Consider the following 23,751-nt stretch of genomic DNA (forward strand, 5'->3'; position numbering starts at 1 on the left):
CAGCAACTCTGTCTGCATTTGTGTCCATAGAGAACGAGTCATAAGATTCATATGTCCATTTGATGGCTCTTCAGAAAGTTAAACATAGAATTACCAGATGACCCAGCAATTCCACTCCTAGGTACATACCCAAAGACATTGAAAGCAGGTACTCAAGCTAATATATGTTCACAACAGCATTATTTACAGTTGCCAAAAGATGGAAACCAGCCAGAGGTCCATCAACCAATGAGTGGATAATAAAATGAGCTAGATCCATACAGTAAAATATTAGTCAGCCATAAAAAGGCATGGAGTCCTCATACGTGCTACAATGTGCTCAAACCTTGAAAGCATTACACTAAAGGAAACGAAGCCCCAAGATAAAAGCCACAGAGTGTGTGATTCCATCTATGTGAAATGTCCAGAACAGGCAAATCCACAGACAAAGAAGGTAGATTAGTGATTGCCCGAGAACAGGGCAAGAGGAGGATGGGAGTGACTGGTTAATGGGTATGGGATTTCCTTTTGCGGTCTTGCCACTAGACAGGCAGTTGTTGACATTGTGGATGTGCTACATAGCCCTGAATACACTTACAAATGACTAATGGTGAATTCTATGTAAATTTTGCCTCAATAAAAAGAAAAATTGATATGTCCACAGGAAAGATATGCCATGCTTCCCACCCAAGCAATTTGGGAAACTCCTCTCTCTTTGGGATGAGAAAGAAAAGAAATGCAAATATCTATCTCACCACGACACATTGGAAAGTTGGAAAACATCCCTCCATCTTAAGGAAGTAAGCTTGCGTGGCATGGGTAGGTGGTGTCTCCGCCAGGACTCAAATAGTTAAGCCAGGTCCCATGTGGTTTCGTTGCTCTCTGAGGTAGTCTGTATGGCAAAGCCGGTGAAGGCACATCTACGAGAGGCTTTTGAGAGCTTCACGAAGTAGTTGTTCCAAAGCAGGCCAAGGGCCAGTGGAACTTGATGGATTTCACTTGACATTATGTACCATCTAATGGTGGAGAGGGAGTACTGGACCGTGCAAACGGAGACCTGGGAGCTGGTGCCCGACCACCTTGCCTGCTCCCCGTGGCCCCTGCCTCATCTATACTGAGAGACACTAGGAGATCAGTGACCTTCCCACCAAGTGCCACAAGTCCCCTGTGGCTCAGAGAGGAGCTCGGGGTACCTGAAGAGGAGAGGAGAGGTTCCCCAGTGTATGAAGCCCTCATCCTGAACCAGCCAGGCGCCCACTATCATACAAGTTTTATTCACAGGGGGGTCTCCACATCAGATTTCTTTTGCAGAGCGGGCTCTAAGACTTTCAGGAAAAAAAAATGGGACTCCTTCAGCGAGGCCATCTCGGGAGTCCTCACCAGGTCCACCTGGTGCAAGGCAGATGGGATCTGAATCCAGACTCTGATCCTTCTCACCAAGTGACTGTGTGACCCCTTGGAGTCTCAGTTTGCCATCATTCATGAAACAGGGATAACCATCCCCACCTTGAGTGGAGAGACCAGATTTAGAGAGATACCTGAGTCTGAAGAGTCAAGGGGTGAGAGGTGCGCAGTAGGTGTGCACCAGCTGGGATGGGCTCTTCCTTCCCCTTCTCCAGCGCACCACTGCCTCAGTAAAGGGAAGAAACACGTCTGTGCTGACTTTGATGTGGCGTCCAACAAGCACAGGAGCACGCTTCCAGACTGCTGAGGAGTAAGGAATAGACCAGGAGCCACTCCGCCGACAGGGAGCCGTCAGCATGATGGATAAATGACATATTCATCTGGTTACTTGGTCACCTCAGCAGCCAAGGGTCAAAGACAGAGGACTGCAGGACCACAGACCCAAGAAGGAGGCTCCCCACCAAAAAAAAAAAAAAAAAAAAAAAAAAAGAAGAGAGAGAGAGAGAGAAGAAAGAAAAAGAAAAAGCAGAGAATGATCTATGTACTTTTCAAAACTTAAAACAGAAATCAAAGGAGAACTGAACTGTTTTAAGTTTTGACAGCTGCAAGGATCATTCTGTTTGGTTACTCTATTTATGTTTTCATTTTCTTTATAGATTCATTGAAAATCGCATCATGTAATAGGGAAGAAAAATGTTCAGTATTTCCCGCCCCCCCCACATACACCCTTGTTCCTTCCCGAGAACAGATGAAAACGCCAGCTCCAGTGACTTCTGTTTTGATGTATATTTCATAATATCTCATTGATTGTAAGTTTTATTTCCATGTCAATAAAAAACTGGTATTGTAATAAATGAGAAGGAGTTTAACACAAAATGGCAGCTGACCTGTTAGCAGAGCATGTAGCAGAAACGGAGGAAGAGGCTCTAGGATGAAGCCTGTTAATAAGGATGGGTATTGATTGCAGTGTGGAGCCGGATGGCTGGGGGACAGGGCCCCACTGCTCCCCCCTCCATGCAACTGTGGGCTTGTTTTCTGGTTGGCTCCGGGCCGCTGCTCATACAAAGTGATGTGGGGACCCAAGCAATGCATCACCCCTCCAGCACGGGCAGTGGCGGCAACTTGCAGGGAGCAGGGCACAGTGCTCGGTACCTGGGAGCATACGGAGATGGATAATAATCTGGTTTGGGATGAAGGAGTGTCAGGGAGTGAGTGCAGGCGTTTGGGCTGACCTCAAGGGGCACTGACGCACAAGCTGCAGGGGGTGCCTCTTGGCCAGGGCTGTACCCGAGGGAAATCCTTCACAGTGTGAGGCTGTCCAGAGGCTTATGGGGGAGGGACCACCATCCAGAAGGGGAAGAAAGCACAGGAGCCCAGGGTGGGGGAAGGCAATGGAGACGGGCTTCCGTGTCCAGGTGATGTGGCTCAGAACAGGGCAGGGTGCCTGGCTCTGCTGGCTCCGCTGGGCGGCAGCAGTTTGGAGTCTTAAACATGGAACATGAGACTATTTGGGGTCTTATGAACTTGAGGCTCTGTTTGATCAATGGCTAGCAGATGCTGGTGTCATTTAGAGGGCCATGCAGGGAATGCCTGGGTGGCTCAGCAGTTGAACATCTGCCTTTGGCTCAGGGCGTGATCCCAGTCCAGGGATTGAGTCCCGAATCTAGCTCTCTGTGAGGAGCCTGCTTCTCCCTCAGCCTGTGTCTCTGCCTCTCTCTCTCTGTGTCTCTCATGAATAAATGAATAAACAAAATCTTTTTAAAAATTCTAAAAAAATTTTTTTTTAATTAGAGAGCTATGCAGGCCCTAAATGGCTAAAAATTTACAATCGATGAGATATTTTGAAATATACATTTAGGCAGGCCCTAAATGGCTAAAAATCTGCTTGTTCGGGCTGTTTTTAAAACAACTGGGTATGTGAAGTGTTGGTGCCAATGGGCTTTTGAGCTGAGGAGTCTCAGCCTGCTATGAAGAAGTATACCTCCCAGGGACCCAGATCCACCATCAGTCACATCTCCATCATCCACTCCTGGGTCCCCACCAACTCCTAGCTTAACTGTCACGGCCTCGGGACTCTGCATCCCTGAGTCGAAGCCTCTGTGACATGATCTCACTTTCCTCCCTGGACCCACCTCACTATAGCCAACCAATCATTTGGGTGGTGGTCTTGGCCACAGCTCACTCAATGGCACATCAGTGGCATGAGCACCAGGCAGCTCTGTTCCATTTACTACAGTGTCCCCAGTACTGGGCACACAGTAAATCTTTTTTTAAGAATTTATTTATTTATTAATGAGAGACACAGAGAGAGAGGCAGGGGCATAGGCAAGAGGGAGAAGCAGGCTCCCTGCAGGAAGCCCAATGTAAGACTTGATCCCAGGACCCTGGGATCATGACCTGAGCTGAAGGCAGATGCTCAACCGCTGAGCCACCCAGGTGTTCCCACAGTAGGTCTTCAACGAACACTTCAGGACTGTTCACATGACTAAGTATCAATGAGTCGTGCAGGCGGCTGCTGTTCTGGAAGCTCATGGAAAGATTGCTCCTCCCAGGCCTGACTTGTCAGTATGGCATCTGTTCCCAGATTCTCCAGGGAGTTGAGCTCTGAGGGCAAAAAGTGGAAAAGACCAGTCCTGCCCCGCAGTGGGCCCCATGGAAGGGTCACAGTTCCTGCAGTTGGTGAGAACACCAGAGCCTGGGCAGTTTCCCACTTGTGACAATGACATGAGGTGGGGGAGGCTGAGGGCTAAAGAGAGGGTCAGTCCAGGAGGGCAGCCCAGAGGAGGTTCCTTCTCCCCTGCTCTGGCTTCAGGGATCCCATCGATAGAGTGAGAGGGAAGATGAGCTGATTTCTAGGACTTCCTCCAGCTCTGCCTTTCTCTCTCCGGAGCATGCCTGGATCCCCGTCACCCCGATCCACATCATCCAGGTCTTTTGTTCAGGAAGGCAGAGCAGCCAGCAAGAAAGCTGCAGAGCTAGCGTGATCTGGGCCCAGTGTGGACGCTCCTGTTTGTTAGCTCATGCCTGGGCGAGGAGAGAGGCCTCAGCGCCCCTCACGCAGTAAGCTCAGGGAACAGGGACGAGTGGCACTAATTAGAGAGACCTGATGGCGCCTGTCCCACTTCCACATGCCGCCCGGGGCTCACACCACCCACCCGCCCTCAACCCGAGTGACCAACGTGAAGCCAACTGGGCCACCCTGGGACGGGACTGCGCTGGCTTCTCCAGCACACACGGCAGCCACTCTGAGAACCTTCCCCGGTTTGTGGGAAGCCTTCTTAGATGCTGAGCTGCACCGCGGGCAATGGATGGAGGGCGTGTGAGCAACATGGGAATGAAGGCCCTGGATCCGCCAAACCCAGGCCCCCAGCCTCTGGCATCTGCATCTGCAGGTGAACATTGCAGATGCCCCGGCTCCAGCTCCTCGCTTGGGAGGAGGGAATGAGCGATGGGAAAAGAGATCCGAGCTCCCCTGAAGGCGCCTGCTGATCGATATTAACGGAGGATGAGGGCCGTGCTATAAATGATTTAATGGGTGGCTTCTCACACACGATAGGGCTGAATAACTCAGGTAAAGATTTCAAATATATGGCATAATTGCTACATGTGAAATCTGTTTGTACTTAGCTTTTAGTCTTGGAAATTACCAAGCTCTGTGCTGCTCCTACAATTAATCATTAAAGAATTAAGAGGGAGAATACTCATTATTGTAAAAGACTCCGGCGATGGTCTTGATCCAACTTATAAAATAGACAGATTTGGTGCAACTGAATAATTTTCCTCTTCTCTGAACAAAATCAGGAATGCTAGTCATACTCCCTGGCTGGAGTGAATGCTTACAAACTCGTACAGACCAGCCTATAATTACCAAAATAGAAAAAGAACAGCATTTTGTAATGAATGACAAGCTGCTGAGCGGAAATCTAATTTGGTCTAATTAAGCAGCCTTTTGTGAGGATTTGTCTTTAGATGAAAAGAGGGAGCGGAGGAGATCTAAATGCAAATGAACTCCATCATTTTGGTGTTAAAGGGCCAGGCCCAGACCTCTCTTCCTCAGACGATGACTTCTCTCCTTGTCACCCAAGCCCACGAGCACCCCACCTGCCTTGTCCCTCGTCCCTCATATCTTTCCAAACAGGACACCTCGAGAACTCTCAGGGAGCTTTTGCTTGTTCAGGAGCAAATTTTCTTTTGCCCAAAGTAATAAAAGCCAATGGAGTTGTGCTGATTAGAGGAGTCTAATCTGCTGTTCTCCAAGGGGGCACTTTCTGAAGCCCGGAGGGTGGAATGCACACCAGTGCCATCAGCAGCACGGAGCGACTCGCGGGGGAAGCACCCCTGCATGGGCCGGAGTGCCCCCCAGGTCAGCCACCTCACAGGCTCGGTCAGCCATGCAGGTGGACTCTGGCCCACAGAGGTAAGAAGGTGCACCTTGCCTCTCCGCCTCACACCAGGTCTTCAGGGATGAGCAGAGGCCAAAAGTGTGGCTGCCATTTGTGGGGGTTCCCAAGACCATCTCCAGCTCAGACACTGACCAGAAGGAACCACCGATCTCAGAAAAGCCACTGTTCTCACGGTCACGGTTTATGGACACAGACTGAACCAGCAGGTGAGGTAGGAGCCAGCAGTATTCTCCTCTGCCCCCCGGAGTTGTGTGGATATCATTTACTCCTCCCAGCTTGGAGGTGTGACCATCCTTACAGAGCATCGCCTACCAAGGAAGCTCCCCAAGCCTCTGTGTCCAGAGTTTTACTGGGAGCTGGTCACAGAGACGGGCTGATCACTGGGATGGCTCATCTTAGTCTCCAGCCCTTCCAGAGCTCCATGACGCCGTGTGGCCCGAGGCCCCCACCAGAAGTCAGACTGTTAGCGTGGACCCACTGGCTCAGCACAACCTCAGCTAAGCCAGACGTTCTCATGAGGAAGGACATTCCAAGGGCTGAGAGCTTAGAGGTTTGCCTCCAAGGAGCCGGGGCCTCATCCTTTCTTTGGAACTTGAGAGAGTAGGGACATCCCCAACCTGCTGGGTTAACCCTTTATTGCCCAGTGGTGATACCCTACTCACAGCCACCGCCAGTGGAAGGGGCAGAGTGGTAAGACCTGACCAGGGTGGGTGGATGAGAAGAGAAAAACAGAATACACTGCCTGACTCTGCCGCCACAATCTCCCATCTCCGCTCTCCAACTTGTGTTCAAAGGAATTGCAAACGTCTTGGCTTCTTTATGGTTCCAAGAGGAGCAAGTTGAATGAGGGAGAGGCAGGAGGCCATGGCAGGTCGCCCTCGGCAGCCCCCTCTGTATGACCACAGGTTCAGACCAAGAACGCCCCCCAGACTGCCAGTGTGAGTCAGTGGCCCCTGCTTCTCTGCACCCCCAGATGCCTGCCCTGGCATTCAGGTTGCCCGAGGGGGGCGGGAAGCCAGGAGGGACCAAGCAGAATGCAGGGTGAGTGAGCACAGAGCATGCATCCTGGGGGGGGACACAGGAGATGGGGAGACACAGGAAACGGGGAGACACAGAAGACACGAACTCCCTCCTGTGTTGAGTGCTGTTACGGGTGCTGGTTTCGGACCCCCAAATTCATATGTTGAAACCTAATCCCTAGGGTGATGGCTTTTGCAGGTGGGGCCTTTGGGAGGTGATTAGGTCATGAGGGCAGAGTCCCCCTGAATGGGATCAGCGCCCTTCTAAGAAAAGGCCGGAAGGTTAGCTTGCTCCTTTTCCATGTGTGTGGCCACAAGGAGAAGCCAGCCAGCCGTGAACCCCGGGAAGAAGGCATTCCCCAAGAACCCGATTGTGCCGGCACTCTGACCTGGGAAAAATAAATGTTTATTGCTTAAGGGCGCCCTCCCCACACCCCAGGCCAGTCTGTGGCAATTTGTGACAGCAGCCCGAGCTGGCTCAGACAAGCACACACAGCTCCTGGAAGTCAAGGAAGTACTCTGTGCCCCATGCCTTGGTCAGGGAAGTGCTTGACACCCAGGGACCCTCAGTGACTGTCTCTGACCTGACCTCTCATTGAGAACTGTGCCCCCACCTCTCCTCATCTCCACCCCCCTTAGTGTTCCTCCACAGCACTTACCAACCATGTATTTTACTGATGAATTGTGCTCACCGGGGGGGAGGAGCAAGATGGCGGAAGAGCAGGGTCTCCAAATCACCTGTCTCCACCAAACTACCTAGAAAACCTTCAAATTATCCTGAAAATCTATGAATTCGGCCTGAGATTTAAAGAGAGACCAGCTGGAATGCAACAGTGAGAAGAGTTCGCGCTTCTATCAAGGTAGGAAGACGGGGGAAAAAGAAATAAAGGAACAAAGGCCTCCGAGGGGGAGGGGCCCCGCGAGGAGCCGGGCTGAGGCCGGGGCGAGTGTCCCCAGGACAGGAGAGCCCCGTCCCGGAGGAGCAGGAGCTGCACGACCTTCCCGGGCGGAAAGGGGCTCGCAGGGAGTTGGAGCAGGACCCAGAAGGAAGGGGATGCCCTCGGGCTCCCCGGGTCAGTAACAGCAACTGCGCACCCAGGAGAGTGCGCCGAGCTCCCTAAGGGCTGCAGCGCGCACGGCGGGACCCGGCGGGACCCGGAGCAGCTGAAGGGGCTCGGGCGGCGGCTCCGCGGAGGGGGCTGCGCGGCCCCGGGAGCAGCTCGGAGGGGCTCGGGCAGAGGAAGAGGCTCCGTGCGGAGGGGGCTGCGCGGTTCCAGGAGCAGCTCGGAGGGGCTCGGGCGGCGGCTCCGCGGAGGGGGCTGCGCGGCCCGGGAGCGCGAATCCAACAGCGCAGGCTCCGGAGCACAGGGCGCCGGGACACAGCCCAGGATCCCGCCTCCCCCGGGACAGGCAGAGGCCGGGAGGGCCCAGGACAGCGAGGACGCTCCTGCCCCAGTTGAGCAGATCAGCGGCCCCGCCCCGGAGCCTCCAGGCCCTGCAGACTGAGTTCCTGCCGGAGCTGAATCCAGGGCTCCAGAGCTGCCCCGCCACTGGGGCTGTTCCTCCTGCGGCCTCACGGGGCAAACAACCCCCACTGAGCCCTGCACCAGGCAGGGGCACAGCAGCTCCCCCAACTGCTAACACCTGAAAATCAGCACAGCAGGCCCCTCCCCCAGAACACCAGCTAGACGGACAACTTCCAGGAGAAGCCAAGGGACTTAAAGTACACAGAATCAGAAGATACTCCCCGGTGGTTCTTTTTTTGTTTGTTTGTTTTTGTTTTTGTTTTTGTTTTGTTTTGCTTTTTGATTTGTTTCCTTCCCCCACCCCCTTTTTTCTCCTTTCTTTTTCTTTCTCTTTTTCTTCTTTTTTTTTTTTTTTCGTTTTTTTTTTCTTTTTCTTCCCTTTTTTTTTCTCTTTCTCTTTTCTTTCCTTCTTTCTCTCCTCTCTTTTTCTCTTTTTCCCAATACAACTTGCTTTTGGCCACTCTGCACTGAGCAAAATGACTAGAAGGAAAACCTCACCTCAAAAGAAAGAATCAGAAACAGTCCTCTCTCCCACAGAGTTACAAAATCTGGATTACAATTCAATGTCAGAAAGCCAATTCAGAAGCACTATTATACAGCTACTGGTGGCTCTAGAAAAAAGTATAAAGGACTCAAGAGACTTCATGACTGCAGAATTTAGAGCTAATCAGGCAGAAATTAAAAATCAATTGAATGAGATGCAATCCAAACTAGAAGTCCTAACGACGAGGGTTAACGAGGTGGAAGAACGAGTGAGTGACCTAGAAGACAAGTTGATAGCAAAGAGGGAAACTGAGGAAAAAAGAGACAAACAATTAAAAGACCATGAAGATAGATTAAGGGAAATAAACGACAGCCTGAGGAAGAAAAACCTACGTTTAATTGGGGTTCCCGAGGGCGCCGAAAGGGACAGAGGGCCAGAATATGTATTTGAACAAATTCTAGCTGAAAACTTTCCTAATCTGGGAAGGGAAACAGGCATTCAGATCCAGGAAATAGAGAGATCCCCCCCTAAAATCAATAAAAACCGTTCAACACCTCGACATTTAATTGTGAAGCTTGCAAATTCCAAAGATAAGGAGAAGATCCTTAAAGCAGCAAGAGACAAGAAATCCCTGACTTTTATGGGGAGGAGTATTAGGGTAACAGCAGACCTCTCCACAGAGACCTGGCAGGCCAGAAAGGGCTGGCAGGATATATTCAGGGTCCTAAATGAGAAGAACATGCAACCAAGAATACTTTATCCAGCAAGGCTCTCATTCAAAATGGAAGGAGAGATAAAGAGCTTCCAAGACAGGCAGCAACTAAAAGAATATGTGACCTCCAAACCAGCTCTGCAAGAAATTTTAAGGGGGCCTCTTAAAATTCCCCTTTAAGAAGAAGTTCAGTGGAACAGTCCACAAAAACAAAGACTGAATAGATATCATGATGACACTAAACTCATATCTCTCAATAGTAACTCTGAATGTGAACGGGCTTAATGACCCCATCAAAAGGCGCAGGGTTTCAGACTGGATAAAAAAGCAGGACCCATCTATTTGCTGTCTACAAGAGACTCATTTTAGACAGAAGGACACCTACAGCCTGAAAATAAAAGGTTGGAGAACCATTTACCATTCGAATGGTCCTCAAAAGAAAGCAGGGGTAGCCATCCTTATATCAGATAAACTAAAATTTACCCCAAAGACTGTAGTGAGAGATGAAGAGGGACACTATATCATACTTAAAGGATCTATTCAACAAGAGGACTTAACAATCCTCAATATATATGCTCCGAATGTGGGAGCTGCCAAATATATAAATCAATTATTAACCAAAGTGAAGAAATACTTAGATAATAATACACTTATACTTGGTGACTTCAATCTAGCTCTTTCTATACTCGATAGGTCTTCTAAGCAAAACATCTCCAAAGAAACGAGAGCTTTAAATGATACACTGGACCAGATGGATTTCACAGATATCTACAGAACTTTACATCCAAACTCAACTGAATACACATTCTTCTCAAGCGCACATGGAACTTTCTCCAGAATAGACCACATATTGGGTCACAAATCGGGTCTGAACCGATACCAAAAGACTGGGATTGTCCCCTGCATATTCTCGGACCATAATGCCCTGAAATTAGAACTAAATCACAACAAGAAGTTTGGAAGGACCTCAAACACATGGAGGTTAAGGACCATCCTGCTAAAAGATAAAAGGGTCAACCAGGAAATTAAGGAAGAATTAAAAAGATTCATGGAAACTAATGAGAATGAAGATACAACCGTTCAAAATCTTTGGGATGCAGCAAAAGCAGTCCTAAGGGGGAAATACATCGCAATACAAGCATCCATTCAAAAACTGGAAAGAACTCAAATACAAAAGCTAACCTTACACATAAAGGAGCTAGAGAAAAAACAGCAAATAGATCCTACACCCAAGAGAAGAAGGGAGTTAATAAAGATTCGAGCAGAACTCAACGAAATCGAGACCAGAAGAACTGTGGAACAGATCAACAGAACCAGGAGTTGGTTCTTTGAAAGAATTAATAAGATAGATAAACCATTAGCCAGCCTTATTAAAAAGAAGAGAGAGAAGACTCAAATTAATAAAATCATGAATGAGAAAGGAGAGATCACTACCAACACCAAGGAAATACAAACGATTTTAAAAACATATTATGAACAGCTATACGCCAATAAATTAGGCAATCTAGAAGAAATGGATGCATTCCTGGAAAGCCACAAACTACCAAAACTGGAACAGGAAGAAATAGAAAACCTGAACAGGCAAATAACCAGGGAGGAAATTGAAGCAGTCATCAAAAACCTCCCAAGACACAAGAGTCCAGGGCCAGATGGCTTCCCAGGAGAATTTTATCAAACGTTTAAAGAAGAAATCATACCTATTCTCCTAAAGCTGTTTGGAAAGATAGAAAGAGATGGAGTACTTCCAAATTCGTTCTATGAAGCCAGCATCACCTTAATTCCAAAGCCAGACAAAGACCCCGCCAAAAAGGAGAATTACAGACCAATATCCCTGATGAACATGGATGCAAAAATTCTCAACAAGATACTGGCCAATAGGATCCAACAGTACATTAAGAAAATTATTCACCATGACCAAGTAGGATTTATCCCTGGGACACAAGGCTGGTTCAACACCCGTAAAACAATCAATGTGATTCATCATATCAGCAAGAGAAAAACCAAGAACCATATGATCCTCTCATTGGATGCAGAGAAAGCATTTGACAAAATACAGCATCCATTCCTGATTAAAACTCTTCAGAGTGTAGGGATAGAGGGAACATTCCTCGACATCTTAAAAGCCATCTATGAAAAGCCCACAGCAAATATCATTCTCAATGGGGAAGCACTGGGAGCCTTTCCCCTAAGATCAGGAACAAGACAGGGATGTCCACTCTCACCACTGCTATTCAACACAGTACTGGAAGTCCTAGCCTCAGCAATCAGACAACAAAAAGACATTAAAGGCATTCAAATTGGCAAAGAAGAAGTCAAACTCTCTCTCTTCGCCGATGACATGATACTCTACATAGAAAACCCAAAAGTCTCCACCCCAAGATTGCTAGAACTCATACAGCAATTCGGTAGCGTGGCAGGATACAAAATCAATGCCCAGAAGTCAGTGGCATTTCTATACACTAACAATGAGACTGAAGAAAGAGAAATTAAGGAGTCAATCCCATTTACAATTGCACCCAAAAGCATAAGATACCTAGGAATAAACCTCACCAAAGATGTAAAGGATCTATACCCTCAAAACTATAGAACACTTCTGAAAGAAATTGAGGAAGACACAAAGAGATGGAAAAATATTCCATGCTCATGGATTGGCAGAATTAATATTGTGAAAATGTCAATGTTACCCAGGGCAATATACACGTTTAATGCAATCCCTATCAAAATACCATGGACTTTCTTCAGAGAGTTAGAACAAATTATTTTAAGATTTGTGTGGAATCAGAAAAGACCCCGAATAGCCAGGGGAATTTTAAAAAAGAAAACCATATCTGGGGGCATCACAATGCCAGATTTCAGGTTGTACTACAAAGCTGTGGTCATCAAGACAGGGTGGTACTGGCACAAAAACAGACACATAGATCAGTGGAACAGAATAGAGAATCCAGAAGTGGACCCTGAACTTTATGGGCAACTAATATTCGATAAAGGAGGAAAGACTATCCATTGGAAGAAAGACAGTCTCTTCAATAAATGGTGCTGGGAAAATTGGACATCCACATGCAGAAGAATGAAACTAGACCACTCTCTTTCACCATACACAAAGATAAACTCAAAATAGATGAAAGATCTAAATGTGAGACAAGATTCCATCAAAATCCTAGAGAAGAACACAGGCAACACCCTTTTTGAACTCGGCCATAGTAACTTCTTGCAAGATACATCCACAAAGGCAAAAGAAACAAAAGCAAAAATGAACTATTGGGACTTCATCAAGATAAGAAGCTTTTGCACAGCAAAGGATACAGTCAACAAAACTCAAAGACAACCTACAGAATGGGAGAAGATATTTGCAAATGACATATCAGATAAAGGGCTAGTTTCCAAGATCTATAAAGAACTTATTAAACTCAACACCAAAGAAACAAACAATCCAATCATGAAATGGGCAAAAGACATGAACAGAAATCTCACAGAGGAAGACATAGACATGGCCAACATGCATATGAGAAAATGCTCTGCATCACTTGCCATCAGGGAAATACAAATCAAAACTACAATGAGATACCACCTCACACCAGTGAGAATGGGGAAAATTAACAAGGCAGGAAACCACAAATGTTGGAGAGGATGCGGAGAAAAGGGAACCCTCCTACACTGTTGGTGGGAATGTGAACTGGTGCAGCCACTCTGGAAAACTGTGTGGAGGTTCCTCAAACAGTTAAAAATATACCTGCCCTACGACCCAGCAATTGCACTGTTGGGGATTTACCCCAAAGATACAAATGCAATGAAACGCCGGGACACCTGCACCCCGATGTTTCTAGCAGCAATGGCCACGATAGCCAAACTGTGGAAGGAGCCTCGGTGTCCAACGAAAGATGAATGGATAAAGAAGATGTGGTTTATGTATACAATGGAATATTACTCAGCTATTAGAAATGACAAATACCCACCATTTGCTTCAACGTGGATGGAACTGGAGGGTATTATGCTGAGTGAAGTAAGTCAGTCGGAGAAGGACAAACATTATATGTTCTCATTCATTTGGGGAATATAAATAATAGTGAAAGGGAAAATAAGGGAAGGGAGAAGAAATGTGTGGGAAATATCAGAAAGGGAGACAGAATGTAAAGACTGCTAACTCTGGGAAACGAACTGGGGGTGGTGGAAGGGGAGGAGGGCGGGGGGTGGGAGTGAATGGGTGACGGGCACTGGGTGTTATTCTGTATGTTAGTAAATTGAACACCAATAAAAAAAAAAAAAAAAAAAGGAAACACCAAAAAAAAAAAAAAAAAAAAAAAAAAAGAATTGTGCTCACCAACTGTCTCTTCCCCGTAACACATGAGCTTGCAGGGGTCATTCTGCTGCTGCTGCTCGAGGCTCTATCTCCAGTGCCTAGAATAGTTTTGGGCGTATCGTAGGTGCTCAAATCTTTGTCGAAGGATAGATGGATGAATGAATGAATTCTCACTGTATCCTACAAAGCAGGTCTGTGCTTATCCCAGTGACACAGATTAGTGCTCAGCGGTGACATGCGCACCCAGGCCCACCCAGCTAATGGCCAGGGGCTGGGAGGTTGGGAGGCCAGGGATGCCTGATTCTGGCCTCCCTCCTGCTAAGGCCTCTACTGTGTACTGCAGCCTCTTCACCAGCCTGCAGCACAGACACAACAGTCAGCTTGGTAGGAAGTGGGCACAAGAGACTGCTCGTGTCTCCAGCTGTCCCTGGGCCTGCAGTCAGTGTCACAGCCTGGACAGGTCAGGAAGCCCTCCATTGCCCTCAGACATCTATTAGTTTTCCGGGGCTGCTGCAACAAATTGCCACAAACTTGGTGGCTTAAAACCACAGAAATTTGCTTTCACCCAGTTCTGGGAGCTACAAGTCCGAAATCAAGGTGTCCGCAGAATTGCTTCCTTCCAGGGGCACTCAGAAAAATGTGCTCTGTGTCCCTCTCCGAGCTTCTGGTGGCCCCAGCAATCCTTGGCAGACCCTGGCTTGCGGGGGTCTCCCTCCACCCTCTGCCCCCGAGTCATTGGGCCTCTTCCTCCTATGTGTCTATGCTTCACACCTCCCCCCCACACTTTCCCTTACAAGGACACTGGTCATTAGAACTGGGGCTCACCCAAAATCCAGGAAGATATCATCTTAAGATCCTTAACTCAATGATATCTGCAAAGACCCTATTTCCAAATAAGTTCCCATTCACAGGTACTGGGGATTAGGACTAGGACAAATCCTTTTGGGGGACACATTCGGCCCTCCACACCCTCCAATGATATGGCACAGCAATGCCACCCACAGACAAGCATGGGACGGGGCATGGGGGCACCTATCAATGCACAGCCCTGATCAAACAGATGTCAGGGAACCACCTCGGTGCCAAGCAGTGTATCAGGATAAGCCAGACCCCATCTTCTGGGGCTGATGTGTGTGTGACCCTTATTACAGCTCACGGGGAGACAGGAGCTCAAATAGGTAGATAAGCAAGGTTCTAGGGGCCCAGAAGCTGAAAGAAGTGCACCACCCACCCTCCCAGGATGCTGTGGGATCACGTGGGGAAGATTTCCCAGAGCATGTGGTATGTGAAGTAGGAGTGAAGGGAGAAGTGGGTTTTTCTAGTGGTAACATGCCAGGGGCATTCCTGGAAGCATGTGGCCACAGAGACCACGTGGAGGCTGGGACACGCAGAATCCCGTGGCACATCGGCATCATAAGTACATCCGGCTGTGGGGGTGCTGAGGAGGGATCGGGCTTGTCTACCCTCCAGCTAAGGGGCAGACTTCCCGGGAGAGGCAGCATTTCAGGACTGGGAAAGCTGACCAACAGGATACGGGTAGCATCTCACAGCGTGTGCCCAGGCCGTGGCCTGTACAGTTGCGGGTCAGTGGTCGTGGGACGATCAGCAAACAGCAGTTAGGAGAGTCAGACTGGTAGCACAGCAGAGCCTGGGAGGCAGGGGGTCCCCAGGAGTCTGGCTTGACGCTCCAGTGGGGGGACAATAAGAGTCTGAATTGAGAGGCACGTGGTCAGTGCAGGACATCTGAGCTGGTCAGTCTCGAGAATCTCCAAAGGTGATTCAGTGCAGAGAAAGCTGCAGGCTGATGTCACGCGGCCTCTTTATTTTTCCTGCCCCTAACCTATCCCCTTCTCCCTGCCCAGCTCCCCAGGAGCTCTCCTTAGCCGGGGGCATTCAGGACTGGCGAGCACTAGGGACATTTGGAGAAGATTCTCTGCTCTGCCCCACAGCGGGCCTCCTCCCCACCCCAGAGTCCCCTTGGCAGTGAGACTGGAGCCCTCCTGCATCCTGTGACATTCTCCGCTGCAGACCAGGTTTAGAGTCAGGCCTCACTGGTGCACGTGACTCTTAAAGAACAATAATTAAATATTTGCTCTTGCCCAGATTTTTTTCATTCCTCGTGATGCATGATGTCCAGACTGGGCTCTCCCAGCTACCCGGGGAATCTGTTCTTTTCAGAATGTCAGAAAAGCCTCATTTTAAAGAATGGGGAACAAACTTCAAAGGAGAGTCCCAGCCTTTGCTGGAAAGCTTCAAATGCCATCCCTGCCCCCTCGAAGACCTAAGACTCCGTTAATGCTGCTGCCGGCATGTAGGAAAAGTCTTTTTGTACGGAAATGTCAACCCCTTTCCAACAATAAAATGGTTAAAAGTTTTCCTCTTAAATGATGTGCTTCCTCAATGTAAAACAATCTCAGAAGGACAGAGCATCTTTACTATTCTACACCCCAGAATTCCCCTAAGAAATCAAATATAATCCTCTTTAAGAAGCTTTAAATAATTTTGAGCTTTCTTATTGACTTATTAAAAAGCAGCTTAAAACACGCCTTCAATGCAATCCTTTTACAAGGGTCAGGGATATAAAATTTGAAGAAATATAATTAGTAGATCAGTTGGAAAGGCATAAGCAGTCAGATCCAATTTTGACTATTTCAGAGAAACACCCCCAACCAGCCTGCCCTGGGACGAGGGTGCCATTTCTCCTGCCTTTGTCCTTTATCCTTGCATGAATCATCATGAATTTCGAAATTCCCTAATGATTCTCTGCCCAGAGGAATCTGCTGCCACAAACCTACTCACGTTTCCCCTGGCAGCCCATTCCCGGCAGCTCGTAGTTGTCTGTGAGCTTTCCTCTGGTCCTAATGACTGAACTTTTCAGAAACCCCTTTGTTAAGAGCTTCAAAGGGCTTAGAACATTCCCACGGTGGCCTTTGATCCCTGGCATCCTTGAGCAATAGGAACCCGGCTCAGCAAGTGCACTTTGAACCACCACGTTCTTCCCAGGCCACTGGAGCCATACTCCTTCCTGGGATGAATGGAGCCAGTCACAGTTCGATAATTCTCATGTTTGAGCGAATGAATGAACAGGTGAGCGAACGAAAGCCCAAAGCCTTCCTGAGTGTATGATTGTCCAGCAGAAAGCCACACAGATGGGAACTAGGAAAATTCGACTTTTCCTGGGGAAGGCATCCGCTGGACCACATGCATTCCCTATTTAAATAAAAAGAGATAATCTCTCTTAAAAGGCACAACACAGTTCATTTTTAGAGCCAAGCAAGAGTTTTGTCAAATGCAAACCCTTACAAGAGCCAATCCCCAATTCTAAAAACGAACTCTGACACACGCAGGCACCCCAACCACGACTCCAGGGCAGGTGATGGACTCAGGTTTATCAGAGGAGGAACCGACATGATCAGTGGGACCCTCTGAACCTGGATCGTCAGCGCCAGCTCCTGTGGCAGCTGGGAGCCATGCAGCAGGGCCGGGAGCCATGCACCAGGGCCGGGAAAGCTCCCGGGATGTGTCCACGGGCTGTCCAGTTTTCACACATTGGGTTGGGCCTGGAAGGGCTCTCTCTAGACACAAGTTGTCATCCTGACCTGCATGCAGTTTGGAAGTTTAATGTGTAGGCTAGGAGCCACGGCTGCCTGGTGAAATCCAAGCTCTGTTGCTTCCCAGCTGAGAGACCTTGAGCACACGACTGCCCCCCTCTTTTTTTTTTTTAAAGATTCCATTTTTATTTATTTGACAGAGAGATAGAGCCAGAGAGCACAAGCAGGGGAAATGGCAGGGGGAGAGGGAGAAGCAGGTCTCCCGCTGAGTGGGGAGCCTGACACAGGGCTCGATCCCAGGACCCAGGATCATGACCCGAGCCAACGTCAGACACTCAACTGACTGAGTCACCCAGGCGCCCCGACTGCCCCCCTCTTTGCTTCAGAGTTCCCAGTTAGAAAGTGGGGATGCAGATAGGAACTTCCTCGGAGGGTGGTTATGAGCATCCGAGAAGAGAACACAAAGCGACTGGTGGTATGGGTGCAAACCCAGAAAACACTAGCAATCTCATGCAGCTCAGTCCCATTGGTAACTTGCCCAGCGTCTGCACCCACCAAAGCCTCGGGAGAAGGGAGCCGGTATGGCTATGCTCGCGTTCCCATCTGCCGTGCTTGGTCCAAGTACCCACCAAAGGGCCGGTCACATTGCCGCCCTGAGCAGCCTGGCATTTCCATCCTACAGTAAGGAACCTTGCAAATAACCCAAAATAACTAGCCCATATTGACAGACAATATCTACTATCAGGTGTGTGCCAGGCATTGTGCTCCGTGCTGGGTGTACTGAAATGAGAGACACAATTCTCGGTGCCCCCAAAACTTATAATTTTCTGGGGTACAGAAAGAAGGAAATGGGTGGGCATGGGGCAGAGTCATGGGAGCCATTGCAGGGGTCTGTTTGGGTGCTGGGCTCCAAGGCCAGATTTAGCAAAACAAAACAAAAAAACAAGCCATCTAGCTAAATTCAAATTTCAGATAAACAATGAAAAAATTTTTAGTAGAAATGTGTCCCAATTATTACGTGGGACATACTTATTATTTATTCATTGTTTATCACAGATTCAAATGTGACTGAACAGCCTGTATTTTATCTGGCAGCCCTCGCTGGGTAGAAATGACATGAAGGGAGCCCTAGTTCACCCTGAGGGGAGGGCCAGAGGCTGTGGGCATCCTCATGAGTAGTCATTCAGAAGCTAGTAATGACCCCCGGCACATCACCAAGCGATCGGGGTACATGTTTGTCTTAGACTGTCAGACTGCTTTAACAGAATACATCAGACCTTTACTTTCACAGTTCTGGAAGCTGGTGAGTCCAAGATCAAGACACCAGCACTTTGGCTGGGTTGAGAACCCTCTGTGGTTGCATACAGCTCACTTCTTGCCATGTCTTCACATGGCAGCAAGAGGGTGAGGGAGCTCTCTGAGGTCCGTTTTATAAGGGCACAAATCCCGACAATGAGGGCTCCTCCTTCATGATGAATCACCTCTCAAGGAGCCCCCCTTCCTAATACTATCACCTTGTGGGTTAGGATTTCAACATATGAATTTGGGAGAACAAACACAGTCCGCTGTAGCATATCTTTCAGGTAAAAATCATGCTCCCCCTAAAACAGAATGACCTGAGGTCGACTGGGCTTCCCAGCACCAACCTTCCTATTTATGGCACAATGTCAACGCGTCCCAGAGTAGAAGCAACATGCAATTTTGAAAAGCAGCTTTAGACATCTGTGCAGGAACTGAGGGCATGGTCGTTGACTTGGGGTGGTTGTGGGGTCTATAGAAAGTGATTGAAAGGAGAGAGCGAGCGGATCTCGTTGCAGGGGCCCAAGAGTACTGTGGGCAGATGGGGCGCTCCAGGATGACATCAACACTTTCTGCTCGGGGACTCTGTCCCCTGCCATAGAGTTCCGGGGAGCTGGGCTTGTGGCCACCTCCTCTAGATCATTTTCTGGGAGCCCCTCCAGCTTCTCCATCTTGTTCAGCATCATTTCCTACTGGGTTTAGGGTCACAGATGTCAGGGTTGCACGCATGCTTCAAGGGCCACGGCTTTCCTAACAAATTATAGTGCTTCCTGGAACCTCTGAATCTTGGATGCAAGGCCGGCTCATCCATCAGGCCTGGGACACAGTGACCAGGGCCCACAGGACTTAGAGGGGCCTGCAAAAATGTTTTAATTTCTTTCCCAAGCAGAAGAAAAGAAACCTATCCATCTATAAGATAAAATTTTTCATTTTTTTAAAGGTTCATGACAGCAGAAGTGCCCCAAGCGCATGGCTGGGGAAATGGTCCCAGTTTCTTTCTCAGAAAGGAATAAGCATCTGGAACTCAGGGCATTGCTGCCCAGGGGGCAGCACACATTCCTGCAGAAAGAACACACAGAGAAAGCAGGAAACTGACTCCACCTCCTCCCACCACCACGGCCTCCATGTGGGTGCTGAGGGGGGTCCAGGCTCTGCAGTCATCTAGACCTGCGTTCTAATCCTGCCTACACTGCCTACCAGCTGTGAAAGCCTGGAATAAGGGGTGTCCTCGCTGAGCCTTGGCTCCTGCGGCCATAAAATGGGGACGGCAACACCACTTACCACCAAGGGCCGCTCTGATGACCAGGCAGGCATAAAGCACTCAGTACGAGGCTCAGCACCTCGTTAGTGCTCACCAAAGGGTAGCTGTTATTCCTGTGACTATTGCACACTGAAATGTCATCGAAAAGAAAAGAAACGATGGCGCAACTGGTAGGAGGGAGCCAATGCCAAGTTCCCGGCATTGACGCATTATCAGTTATCTGAGATGTCACCACCAGGGGAGGCTAGGGAAAGGGACCTAAGGACCCCTCTGTACTGTTTTTGCAACTTTCTATGGGTTGATAATTATTTTGAAATTAAAAGTAAAAAGAAAAGAAAAAAAAATAATAAAAATAAAAAAATAAAAGTAAAAAGAAAAGAAAAGAAAAGATGGGGCCAAAGAAATGCCCTTCGTAAATAAAGAATATGAATGCCAACAAAGGGTGAATGGACTTCGTGAATAACTCTCATTTTCTGGGAAACTCTGAGGAGCTCGTGTGTCCCCTCACGTCCCCCCCACTGCCCCTGTTCAGCTGCTGTGGTCTTTTCCTTCATTATGCCAGCGCCTCAGAAGTAAACCTCTCTAATTTTCTACACCACAGCTATTTATTTAAATGCTAACTCGCATTATGAAGTGATAATCCACACGCGCAGGAGATAATTTATGAAGCATTTAAATTAAGAGGAGCAGCTAATTGGGAGCATGTGTCTTATAAGCCTCGCTAACACCAGGAAACTACAAATTAGGGGGGAAATGGAAGATATTTTTATCTTGCTTTTATCTTCTTTTGGAAGGCACTTGGAGGAAAAATCTCCCTGTGATACACATGACAGTCCCCCAGCCCCTCTGGAGGCCGGTGTCTCTGCCCTGGCTCTCACCTGGCTGCTCACAGAGATCCCCTGCCACCCAGGCAAGCAGGGGTGCCCCGCACCACCCCTGCTCGGATAAGGGAGAAAGAATCCGGGGTATTTTGTCAGAAAGCTGTTCAGCTCCACTACCAAGACGCAAGGGGCAAAGATGGGTACTTTTTAGGCATTTATGCTTGATAAGAGAGAGGCAATTTGAAGGAGGGGAAACTCAAAATATGATGCATTTTATAATGATTTTGGTTCTTCCATTTTGCAAAGGGCAGCCTCGGTTTCTGTACACAAGCTGAGAGTGAAACTAGAATATACAGGGGCCATGTACGTATGTGCGTGCATGCATGTGTGTGTGCCTGCATGTATGTTCTGTATGTGTGATGTGTATCTGTGTGCACACACATGTGCATGCCTGTGTGTTTGTGTGCTTATGTGTGTGTATCTGTGTGCGCCTTGTATGCATGTGTCTCTGTGTGTCCTGTATGTGTCTGTGTGCACGTGTGTCTGTATCTGTATGTGTGTGCATACATGTGCATGCCTGTGTGCCTGTATCTGTTTGTGTGCACGTATGCATGTGTGTGACTGTGTGTATACATGCATGTGCGTGCCTGTGTATATGTGTGCACATGTCTGTACGTGTGTGCCTGTGTTCATGTATCTGTATGTATGTGTCTGTGTGTGCATGTGTGTGTATGTGTATTTGCATGTGTGTGCATGCCTCGTGTGTGAGTATGTATATGTATGTACATGTGCTGTGTGGATGTGTATGTGGGCACATGTGTGTATGTGTATGTGCCTACAGGTGCATGCCTGTGTGTGTGTGGCTGCATATGTGTGTGCGTATGTGCGCACATGTGTTCACAAGTACGCATGTGTCTTTGTTCACTTTTTCAACAGATTTAAGTGAGCTCCTACTATGGGAAAGGCACTAGGGACAGAGCAATGAGCAAAAGAGACATCCTGGTGCCCCATTATGTGACTCTTGCACTCTGATCAGAATGACAGATGTTACAGGATGAAGCACTTCACTCCCCACTGTGGTAGGTGTTGCAGGCTGCAACTGAGGGCTGTGGCCTGGTCTAGGGTGGTCAGGGTCTTCCCTGAGGCAGTGACATTTGAGTTGAGACCCAAGGGTGAGTGGGAATAAATGAGCGAGGATGAACTGGGCAAGGGACAAGAGCTGGAGGGAGGAGCATGAAGGCACAACCTGGAGCCTGTAGGGCTGAGGCTCGTGTCAGGGGCTCTGATCTGTGGGTATGAGGCACTAAGGAGCCTTCGAAGCCTTTCGAACATGAGAGGGAAGGTGACTTCATCATATCTGCATTTGCTGTGGACCTTTACCCCAGGATGCGTAACTCGTAGAGCTTTAAGAGGATGCTCCCTACCTCACACCCGTTAGAATGGCTACTACCAAAAAGAAGGAGGAAACAGAAAAGAAGAAGCATTGGCGAGGACGTGGAGAAGGGGGACCCTGGTGCACTGCGGGTGGAATGCAAGACGGGGCAGGCACTGTGGAAAACAGCACAGCGGCTCCTCAGAAATCAGACATACAACTACCCTATTCCAGCAATTCCACTTCTGCGTATTTACCCCAAAGAATGGGAAAACAGGGTCTCAAAGAGAGATTTGCACACCGGTGTTCATGGCAGTGGTAGTCATGATAGCTAAACGTGGAAGTAACCCAGGTGTCTATCCTTGGATGAGCGCATAAGCAAAATGGGGCCGATCCACCGTGGAACTGCATTCAGCCTTAAGAAGGGAAGAAGTCGTGACACCTGTGACAGTGTGGGATGAACCGAGGGTGTGATGCCAAGTGAAATAAGGCAGTCACTAAAAGACAAACACTGTATGATCGCACATCCAGGAATTCCCTAGAAAAGTCGAATTCAGAGACAGACAGTAGAAGGGGATGCCTGGGGCGGGGAAGGAGGACTGGGGAGACATGGTTGAAAGGATCTAGAGTTTCCATCTTGCGGAATGAAAGAGCCCTGGAGCTCAATGGTGGTGACGCTTGCACAGCAGTGGGGAATGGACTTAATACTTAGGAATGGCCAACACGGTACATTTTAGGTTATATGAATTTTACAACAATTTTAAAAGAAAAAAAAAAGAAGTTCCCAGCTTTGGGCCACCTGGCTGTGACAAATGTCATTGGTTCATTTGGATCAAAGAATTTGAGCTGGGGGAGGAGCCCGGGGGTGGCCTCTCCCAGCTATGTCCTCTAGGTGAGTTCTTGGCCGTGGAGGAGAGGCCTCAGGCCTCCGGAAGAGGCTCTGAGAACTGGGGGAGCTTATGTTCTTCTCAAAGGGGAGATGGCTTCTCAAGGCCTCCCTTGGCCACGTGCCCCCGGGTCAACCCTGTCTTTCTTTCCCAGGGACCTGATAAGTGGGAAATTGCTCTTACAGTCCGGAGGGCAATTTTAACATTCGCTATCTGGCATCCCACCTTGCAGAACGTTCCTCAGCCCTGCCCACAAGTTCCAGGAACCCTAGTCCTGCTGGCACTTGGTTTACAGGTGTGCCTGGCTCCGCACAGCAGAGACATCGCCCTGCAGCCTGCAGGCTATGTGAATTTGTGTACAAATGTCGTCTAAGGCCATCCTGGGACGGGTCCTGCTGGGACCACAGGATGGGCATTCTCAATCCTAGCCACCCTTTAGAATCGCCCACGAGTTTTAAAAAATGCTCACATCGATGGGATACCTGGGTGGCTCAGTGGTTGAGCATCTTCCTTTGGCTCAGGGTATGATTCCGGTCCCGGGATTGATCCCACATCGGGCTCCCTGCGAGGAGCCTACTTCTCTCTCTGCCTCTCTCTCCCCCATCTCTCTCTGTGTCTCTCATGAATAAATAAATATTTTTTTAAATGCTCATGTCTGGGTCCCACCCTAGATAATACTCCCATCATCACGAATCCCTTGTAGCCCACATCGTAACCCCTCGCCTGCAGATTTCCC

The 23,751-nt window shown here is 48.6% G+C and overlaps 1 protein-coding gene across 2 annotated transcripts in view; it reads right to left on the minus strand.

Annotated features, from left to right (window-relative positions):
• The window catches only part of CFAP77 (cilia and flagella associated protein 77), a 136,895-nt gene that overhangs the window by 66,544 nt on the left and 46,600 nt on the right, over positions 1-23,751 (minus strand). Inside the window, exon 1 of one of the 2 annotated variants that reach the window (XM_038548936.1) lies at positions 19,956-20,039. The exons of the other annotated variant lie outside the window; for it this stretch is intronic. Coding sequence (XP_038404864.1) covers positions 19,956-19,988 — 33 coding nt within the window. The 5' untranslated portion in view covers positions 19,989-20,039. Of the gene's footprint in view, positions 1-19,955; positions 20,040-23,751 lie in introns of those variants that run through there. 2 annotated transcript variants of the gene reach the window in all.

The sequence above is a fragment of the Canis lupus genome, chromosome 9 (assembly GCF_011100685.1).
Source record: "Canis lupus familiaris isolate Mischka breed German Shepherd chromosome 9, alternate assembly UU_Cfam_GSD_1.0, whole genome shotgun sequence".
In the NCBI taxonomy this organism is placed as follows: domain Eukaryota; kingdom Metazoa; phylum Chordata; class Mammalia; order Carnivora; family Canidae; genus Canis; species Canis lupus.